Raw genomic sequence first — 10,204 nt, forward strand, 5'->3', positions numbered from 1 at the left:
AAAACCTAAGATCACATTTTTCAATTTTTTAGAATTTCTCATATTCTTTAACTTTCCTCAAACCATTCTGATCAAAAATGGTTCCTTCTCAATTTCTTTTTTAAATTCTTCATTGTTTTTCAGGCATAGCTTTCTTTATTAATAAAAAATATATATCAAAGTACAGGATTAATACTGAAAAAATATTTTAATTTGCTTTTGTAAAATATTAAAATCAAATTTCGACTCAATCCCTAAAAAAGGCATGTACCATAGTTTATTTTCTTTATTTTTTCTTTTTATCAAATATTTGATGGAGTACTTGTTAAGCAGAAACTAATATACACAAATTTTTAAAAAAATAAACAACAATTGGAAAAATCAAAGAAAAAATTAAAAAGAATGTAAAAATTTGCTGCATTCTACTTAGGAAGTTATAATTTAATATCACCAAGTTTTAAAAATAATTTTAGATTTCTTCAAGGGATGGCACTGAAAATTGAAAAAAAAAAAGCTATATACATATTTCTATTATAGCCACCATTTGTAAAAACAACTTGGAGAAATCTAAGGGCAAATCTAACTCATGCCTGTTCAAATGTTTCAGTTTTAATAATCAGACACACAACAAAAAAAGTTGTTCTTAATTTCTTAGGTCATCTGTGCCTTTTTTAAACAGGATGCGTAGCGTTTGTAAAAAGTACTTAAAAGTGCTTTTTTGGGGATTTCGTTTTTAAAAGCTTTTAACGGTGCTTTTTTCAGCTGGCGTTTTTAAAAAGTGCTTTTTTTTCGCGAATAAATTTTTTTTCCTTCAGTGATATCTGGTAGATCCCATGCATTTTACGAAAAATGGGGTGTTTGCTACGTAATTATTCCCTCGGACTTCGTGTCGTACCCACGTTATGACTTGCGCATGCGCGCACACTTGCAACCGAAACCCGAGTGCTCCAATTCGGATAGAGAATATCAGATCCTTATGAAATCTTTTTCTTTTTAATTTTATTCTTGTTTATTTTATTTTACTTCTAACACTTTTTTGACGTAGGGGGTAAGGGTACTTTTGTTCTGAGTTCATGATCAAGTTGAATTCACTCGGAACGTACTGATTGTTTCGATTTACGTCCGTTTCTTTTTGGGTTTTTTTTAACGCTAAAACTGTTTATAAAAAGTTTTTGTTTTTCAATAATATCATTGATTGAATATGAATTTTTTGAGTGCTTGAAAATTTTTCTAAAGTGCTTGAAAAGTTTTTAAAAAGTGCTTATTTTTGATTTAAAGATTTGGCTACGCACCCTGTTAAAACTAATTTTGAAATTTCTTAAGTAACACGCCCTCGTTTCCAAAGTTAAGCCTAGCAAATTTATGTTTGTAACGACTTCCATTTTTCTTGAATTTTTGTATCAAATTTTCGGTAAATTTTGGGACCCCAATAAATTGTTTCGTTTAGGTAAAAACTAGTTTAAAGGAAACAAAAACTCTAAAAAACTTTCCCCTCTAGCTTAATTCTTATTGTCTTATAAAATATTTGAAACAAAACGTGTATGCAGTGAGGGGGGAAAAAACGGACCACCTTGAATTACTTTTAATTTAATGATCGGATTTCTAAGTTCTAGCACTATATCTTAACGGTTCGAGTGGGCGACTTCAAATATGCTAATTAATTAGTGCAGAGAATATTTTAAGTTACGAAAGAAGACGAAAACGTACTTTCTCTAAATAAACCATCCTCTTTTCGATATATTCGGATTTCTGACCCCCAAAATATAGGGGGTAATCCCAATTTGGGGTGTATGGACTCAATAGTTGATGTCCTTAATGTAAAATTTTACTTTTTGCTTACATTGCCATACAACCATGTACCATATTTCCTGACTGCGGCTACCTCCTATATTTTCGGGGTCAGAAATTCGAATCCATCGAAAAAAAGATATGTTTATATAGAGAAGGTACGTTTTTGGACCTGATTTCGTATTTTAAAATATCGTTTGCATTAATTGATTAGCATATTGGAGGTCACCCTCTCGAACCGTTAGCATTGATTCCTAGAACATGTAAATCCAATCATTAAATCAAAAGTTATTTGGGGTAGTTCGTTTTTTTTTTCTTCCTTTTTTTGCGCACTCTCCTCTGATTTGTCCTTCCTTTTTTTTTAATGCATTGTTGACAATTCAAACACATTCCATGTTTTTTAATGCATTATTCAGTATAATGCAACTCGAGTTTCTTTTTTTGGTTCATATTCCTTTTTGAACTATGCACAGAGTGAATCTACAAATATCTTCTCAATTTCCTTTCTTGATCGAGAATATTTTGTCCCAAATTTCAGCTCAACCTTCATCCTAACAGTTTGAATATAAGTGGCACTCGTTTGAAATCTAAATGAATCGATACATGCTTCTTAATAGGTGTGTAGCATGGTGTTGTACAGTTTTGCTGTTGATCACCTAAAACATAAGCACATTTTTATAATAAAAAATAGAATAATTTTATATTGTAATAATACACTGTAATTATGTAATAAAACAGATAATGACAAAAGAAGAAAATTAATAGTGTGTAGTAGTTTTGATACTACACTGTCAGCTAATAAGTATTTGAACATCCATGATAGAAAAGAAAAACAAAATTTATATTAAATAGTTGGTCAAACTTCCACCAGAGACAGCATTAACCTCAACCCACTAATGCATACATTTCGCGTATTTTTGTATGACAGCTAGTGGTATTTTCTTTTGCTAGTCCTTACATGATAGCTGGATGTATTTTCTTCCTTGAGTCTTTATATTATGGCGGTTGGTATCATGGATCATCCTCAGGGATGTTTCCCAGACCGTCGCCAATAGCCCATTGTGCAGCTCTAGTGCGACGTAAATTAACAACAACATCTACAACAAATACTATTTTCCTAACTTTGGGGGAGTCTTTTTTTTTTTCCTTTAAATTTAAAGTGATTTTTCCAAAAAGTTTTTGAGACTAAGTTCGTCGAATCAACACATTTCTAAATAAAAATCGCATTTTCTATCATTATTTATAGGTCGGATTTTATAAAGTTAAACAAAGCAGTTTTAGTTTTCCTCCTTTCACAATGATATCTATTCTCAGACTAAAGAAACAATGATATTGAAGTGAAAATACCTAAGTAAAGAAAAGTGATTTGGCAAAATGTATGTCATTTAACCCTTTAGCCACAGTAGTTTTGCCTTCAACTTAATTAAAAGCATTTAAATTAAATACATTTCATTGGACATCTTGATTCAGTTTAACTATTATTCGATTCTGTTATCTAACTAACTCATTTTCATAAATTACAATTTTTTTACTTTTTTTTATATGCGTCGTTGAACAGCCGACCCAATTTTTGGGTTTACAACTACAAATGTTCAACCCCCTAGCCTTGTAATTTTTGAACCAATCCAGAAGACAAGGAAACTCCTGGATCAGTACCCCCAGACGTTTTGATTTGTTGCAAAGAACATGGAGTACTTTGCGACTCGACAGATTTAACAGGCATCAGTCACCATTTACTACACGGGAAGTCTTCGGCCTGCCCGGGATTGAACTCACGAACTCTTGGAGATGGGCCAGCGCCCTACCAACTAAGCTATCCCGCCCTTTCTTCTTTCTTTTACTGTCTAAATTGCAGAAGCATGCTTTTTTTAAAAATACTTTACTTTCCTCATATATTTCATACACAAGTTCTCATAAATAGCATGATATTTTTGACATTTCTTCTTCTCATAGGCACGACAGCCCAGGATGGGCCTTGGCCTTCTCAACAAGCCTATGCCAAGACATTCTTCCCTTAGCCAAGGTTCTCCAGTTAATTATCTTTAAAATTTGTAGGTCCTTTTCAAGGCAGTCTAAAAATCTTAGGTTTGGTCGTCCTCTTTTTCTTGCACCTGTTGGCCTGGCACAGAAAACTTTTTTGGTTGTCCTGCTATCCTCCATTCTTATAATGTGGCCTGCCCATTTAATCCTTTGAATTTTGATAAATTACTAGTGAATTACTTGAATTTTGACATTTACTAACATTTATATGTTTGATACATCATTTTCATTTATACAGTTAAAAAAATCTTATCGTACTATTGAATTTAAATAGTTTCATGGAAATCACCGCTTTACAAGGGAAATCCTTTTTGTTATTTACATATTAAAGATTATTTTGTTATTGCAGTTCATTTACGTCCCACTAGAGCAGCACAATGGGCTATTGGCGACTGTCAGGGAAACATCCCTGAGGATGACCCGAAGATATGCCATCACAATTTTGATCCTCTGTAGAGGGGATGGCACCCCCGCTTCGGTAGCCCGACGACCTGCACGCGAAGTTGAACACTTTACGGTAGAGCAGTTTAACGAGGATCAATATCGCACACTCTCGGTCCTTACGCAGACTAATCCAAGTGGTGACCCACCCGCACACTGACAGCAGCCAGTGCTGCTTGACTTTGGTGATCTGCTAAGAACCGTGTCTTAGCGATCAGTCCACTGTGGGACTTACATATTGTGATTCTGTAAATATGTAATACAAATATATAACTCACCTGTTGGCATCATTGTAGGGTCCCCCATATTTTGATTCATGTTCATATTCATATTTTGGTATCCCATATTCTGATTCATGTTCATGTTCATATTTTGATTCATCATATTCATGTTCTGGTTCATCATATACTTGTTGCTTGGATACATTCCTATACAAAGCATAACAATTAAGTACAAAATTCAGAATTTGTTTTGACTTAAGTTTATCTTCAATAATAAACAATTATTCCATAAATAGGAATTAAGAATGTAGAGAGCTTCAAAATTCCAGACTTGATACATTACATATTTACTAAAGTTCTTTTTGTCTTTCTCCTGAATCAAACCCAAAGCACAGAGCTGCCATAGTTTAAAATAGAATAAGAATTAGCTACAAATGCTTGTATTCGTGAAAAACTAAGCAAACAAGGTGTTCCAAATTAACCACTCTTAATGTAAATATATATTAAAAATAAAGTGAAAAAATGCACATACGATATGCACATACGAATGCACTCAAATATATAAATTAATTGAGGCAAAAACATTAATGACTCACTATTGAAGAAAGAGGGATTGCAAACAGTAAAATATGTTCGGGAAGGGGGGATAGCAGAGAGTTGAAAAAGTAAACTCCTCTATGAAAGAAAAAAGAGAAGAAGAAAGAAGTCAACTCCTCTCCGTTGAAAAGTGTCAAATTTCATTCAGCAATTGAACTGATTTTGATGTTTTTATGTCGCCTTCCTTCGTAGTGACTCGATGGTGTGTTTCTAGTATTAAACAATTGTTTGCAAAGCCTAGAGCTTATTTTTTAAAAAAAAATTATTAAGGGCGGTCCTTATAGAACATCCCGAGAAGTGAAGTAGAAATTATAATTATTTACATTTATTTGAAACATGTAAGTTGAATAACTGCCCAATTTTCTATTTATATTCATATTTTATTTAAATGTATTATTAAACAATAATGCAAAAAAACTAACCTTGCATCATCATCATCATCATTTGCATCATGTCCATCATGTTTCCTGCGAAAATTTTGAAAAATTGTCAGTTAACTATAATGTAGACGTTCTTTTTTATATCATAATTTAAATAATGTCAAAAAAAGCTCTTCATTATTTTTATATATGTTAAAAGTTTGTTTATAATATTTTTTATCAATATTAAATTAAAAAAAATATAAATATAACATTGAGACGTGTTTCTTCTCTTGGAAAAAAAAACAACTCACAATACAAGTTGCCTTTTACGATACATAATGTGCGACTATAGATACTATATATACATTATATAGTATATATATACATGCTATACATACTATGAATGCATACTATATATACATACTATACAACGAAGAGCCATTACATTATGACCACCCTCCATCTACAACGATGGGCTCGCCCAGGTTTTCATGGTTTCTCGCCCAGGGACAATGTTTTCATGGGGCACATTAGGACCCATAATCCTCATAGAATCCCTAACGTCTGTAAGCTACTTGAACATGGTTTCAGACCAGGTTCACTATTCATGGCAACAGTTTTTCCTGCGGGGGATGGTGTTTACCAACAAGATAATGCTCCATGTCATAAGGGTCGAATCGTCGGGGAACATTCCAGTGACTTTCAAGTCATGTCTTGTCCCCCAAATTCACCTGACCTTAATCCAATAGAGCATTTGTGGTCCTACTTGGAAAACCAAATTCGTGCTGCCACGCTACCCCTTCGCAATATGAGGGAATTGCACGACCAGTTGGTGAGCGCTTGGTACCAGATACCTCAGACTACCTATCAGCACCTTGTGGAATCAATGCCCACGACGGGTGCTAGCAGTTTTGAGGGCTAAACGTGGTCCTACATGTTATTAGCAGGGTGGTCATAATGTAATGGCTCTTCAGTGTATATACACACTATGTATACTTACGGAAATTACCGAAACTCGCAAAGTAACGAACGTGGAAACAATACTAAAACACAGTTTAATATAAAAATGACGCTTTTGGAAAAAGTGTGATTTATCACTATACTGTCCCAAGCTGTTTATTTATATAGATTTAGGTAGTTGTAATCACTATTTTTATAGTTTGTACATATATAATACAAACTTAAAATAACTTACCTCCATTTCCGTTGCCACCATTTCCATAGCCGCCATTACCATTACCTCCATTACCATTTCCTCCATTACCTCCACTTCCATCACCTCCATTGCCATTACCACCACTTCCATCACCTCCATTGCCATTTCCACCATTACCATTTCCACCATTACCATTTCCACCATTACCATTTCCACCATTACCATTTCCACCATTGCCTCCATTTCCATATCCACCATTACCGCCGTTACCGTATCCCCCATTTCCATTAGGGAATGCTAAAGTAATGTGTAAATTACCACCTGAAGAAACAAAATAAAAATTTTAATGAAATACCAGTTACGTCTAAACAACCATTTAAAAATATTAAATCCATTTTAAAATCAAGAACAATTTAGAAGCAAAATCTAGTTACCGTGAGGGTTCGTATAGTGATGTGGTCCTTGATGAACAACATTATTATATCCTCCTCCACCTGAAATATTTAAGTACGTATTGTTAAATGGCTTTGATATAATAAAAACTGATTCAGTTTTGCTTGTTTAATAAATTCATTTATTTTGCATATCCAAACTAGTTTTGTAGAGATCCAAAATATTTTGTATTCATTTTTAAACTTATCTCAAATTTATATCCTAAATATTTTATTATAATTAAAATTTCATTTACTAGACATAAAAATTACTATTTTAATATTAAATTAAATGCATGATTAAGAACATAAAAATGTATATTATGTTAAGTTTTTTTTTTTTCATTCGTGCCGTAATCTAAAGCTTCAAATCAATCAACTTTATAAATCAGTGGCTACCAACTGGCGGCCCGCCGGTCACATCCAGCCCGGCCTGCTTAGCTTTTTTGTGGCCCGCGAACTAAAATGTATTAGTTGTCATTTTTTGCGAACAATTTTCGTAAAAAATCTATATGGTTTTGTAAAAATCTATATCTTTAAAGTACTTTTCTTTGTTGAAAAAACTTTATTTCTTCGTTTCTGTGAAATTTAACATAAAAACTGCAAAAAATTTATCTCTCAGATAAAAATATACTTCTTATTATAATTTGTAATTCAATACTTTTGTTTTGTACAACTTGATAAACATTTGACAGTAATATTTAATGTTCCTTCAAACATAAAAGAGTCATATATAAAATTTTGATAAAGTTGCGGCCTGCCATTTGACTGCTGTTTATAATTGCGGCCCCCGGCCTCATGTAAGTTGGAAATCCCTGTTCTAAATGAATCAAAAATGGACAACTAATGTCAGTAGTTTTTGTTAATTTTTATTTCAATACATTTGTACTTACCTTGCTGTTGGTTAATCAAACCCGGAAGAAACTGCATTAGACTTCCTAAATAATATAAATTGTTATATAAAAATAAATAATTAATATAAAAAATATAAAAGCCATGTTGAATATAAAACAAAAAAATTCAAATAATGATACAATATTTGTAATTTGTTATTAGCCCTTTTATTACAGTATTTTTTTCATAATTAAAAAAAAATCATCTACGGTGTTAAATATTAAAAAAAAGGTTTTTATAGTAGAATTAGTTGACAACTAATAGATAAAAATTATAAGAATATTTGACACAGCTAGTCTATCAAATTTTTCCGCAAAACTTATGCATAAAGGCTAAAATGCAAATTTTAAATATTAATGTACAATAATAATAATAATAATAATATACATTATATATAAAGATTTTTATATTGTTCCATAAAGCACCCAAAATAACTAACTACGATTAAAAATTGATATCAAAAAATCAAATAGGTAATAGCATGAATTTAAATTTTGTTGATATTTTAACAGTTAAAAATAGGTTTAAAACATGTCACTTCCATGAAGTTTAATTGTTGAATTATTTAGGAACACTAAAATTGTTGTTGAGTATTAGTGAGTAGGTGGCATTTATTGACAAGCGTATTAATGATTGAATGGTATTATGGATGAGTGAGTTGACAAATTAATGAATCAGAATTATTAACTAATGTTAATAAAAGGAAGAAAAAAATTATTGATTTATAATTATTAATTGATTCATGTTAACGACAGTCGACGAGTGCAATTTTTATTTCACTTCATTTATATTTTATTTTCTGTTTAATTTAATTTAATTTATTCATTATTTTATTTAATTAATTTTTATTTTATAAATAAAAATTTATATATAATATAAAATCATACTTTATTTCATTAAAAAAATTTATGTGGTTTACCCAATTAAAAAGGCTATTTAAATTTTTACCTGCACAAACAGTCTTGGATGGAAAAGTACATGTCATGGACAAGACATCGAACTTTTGACCAGGAGGACACCACTTTTGGATAGGCACACCTTGGATGCACTTGTAATAGCATTTGCAATTTTGAACGTTAGGATAGATACCAGTATGCGTCGGACAATACCGACAGCTCCCTTCCTGTACCGCTACCATGGACGATACAATAAGCCAAAGAAGCTTTATGGATGGATCCTTGATGAAAGAAGGGGACGATGAAGTTGTAATGGAGTTGACTGGATCTTCCACTTCAGCTCCTGAAAAAAATAATATAGAACCTTTAAAAACAGTTAGAATATTATATGATTTATTATTTTTATTATATGATTTATTATTTTTATTATATGATTTATTATTTTTATTATATGATTTATTATTTTTATTATATGATTATTTATTATTTTTATTATATGATTATTTATTATTTTTATTATATGTTTATTTATTATTTTTATTATATGATTATTTATTATTTTTATTATATGATTATTTATTATTTTTATTATTTTTTATTATTTTTATTATATGTTTGTTTATTATTTTTATTATTTTTTATTATTTTATTATTTTTATTATTTTTTATTATTTTATTTACCAAAGGTCAAAAATGTAATTGTTAACATTTTTACTTCATTTCAATATAAATATCTCAAGTGACAAAAAAGAAAATTATTTAAGATTGACCTAAGCAGTTTCTGAGTAATAAGATTTCAAATTTTCATCTGTCGGTGAATCTTTGTCCGCTTCCGTTATGACGATTTGGGTTTTATTATTTAAAATTAGAAAATTTAAAAAATATTTACAATTTTGCATAGTTTTTAAACTTAAATAATTAAATTTTAATAATACAAGCGTTTAAACTCAAACTAGTTAAGAGATATTAAAGACTTCAACAAAAATTAATTTTCTTTTAATCTTGCAAAGATAAATAGTGTTGCTATGATAATCATAATTTAATAGTTTGAATGAATTATTTGCAAGTCATAGTTTGTTATATTCCAAATAATCTTCATCCTTTCTTTTTCTTAACCAAAATGATAAACTAATTTTCAGAATTCTCTACACTGTTGTAGAAGACACTATCAAAATCTTCCTTATATTCGGCAGATATGTCGAAAAAATAAATGTTGTTGCTATGGTAACCGCAATTAAATAGTTTAAATGAATTACTTGAATCGTCCTTGATTTTCTTGACAAAAATGATCAACTAACTTACCAGAATTCTCTACACTGTCGTAATAAACTCCAGGATCCCCAATATATTCAGCAGAAGTGCTATACGAAGAAGCTGCAATAGGGGATGAGACACTCAT

General features: G+C 30.7%; 1 protein-coding gene across 1 annotated transcript; it reads right to left on the reverse strand.

The window, feature by feature from the left end:
• Positions 1–2,179: 2,179 nt before the first annotated feature.
• On the reverse strand, positions 2,180–10,204 carry LOC139425770 (uncharacterized). The gene is made up of 8 exons (XM_071181714.2): positions 10,108–10,204; positions 8,858–9,148; positions 7,909–7,953; positions 7,019–7,078; positions 6,624–6,905; positions 5,489–5,533; positions 4,527–4,676; positions 2,180–2,423 (listed from the first exon to the last, which is right to left on the reverse strand). The coding sequence occupies exons 1-8, from the start codon at positions 10,202–10,204 to the stop codon at positions 2,314–2,316; spliced, it is 1,080 nt and encodes a 359-aa protein (XP_071037815.2). The 3' UTR covers positions 2,180–2,313.

This window comes from Parasteatoda tepidariorum, chromosome 4 (assembly GCF_982258835.1).
Source record: "Parasteatoda tepidariorum strain Cologne lab strain chromosome 4, Ptep-v5.0, whole genome shotgun sequence".
NCBI classification, from domain to species: domain Eukaryota; kingdom Metazoa; phylum Arthropoda; class Arachnida; order Araneae; family Theridiidae; genus Parasteatoda; species Parasteatoda tepidariorum.

Bases quoted from the DNA above. Each gene is read 5' to 3' on its own strand.
- LOC139425770 (XM_071181714.2), bottom strand. From the start codon at position 10,204: ATGAGTGTCTCATCCCCTATTGCAGCTTCTTCGTATAGCACTTCTGCT. The intron at 7,954-8,857 runs GTAAAAATTTAA...TATATTATTTAG, and splicing joins ATCCAAGACTGTTTGTGCAG to GAAGTCTAATGCAGTTTCTT. The intron at 6,906-7,018 runs GTAACTAGATTT...TTGTTTCTTCAG, and splicing joins TCACTATACGAACCCTCACG to GTGGTAATTTACACATTACT.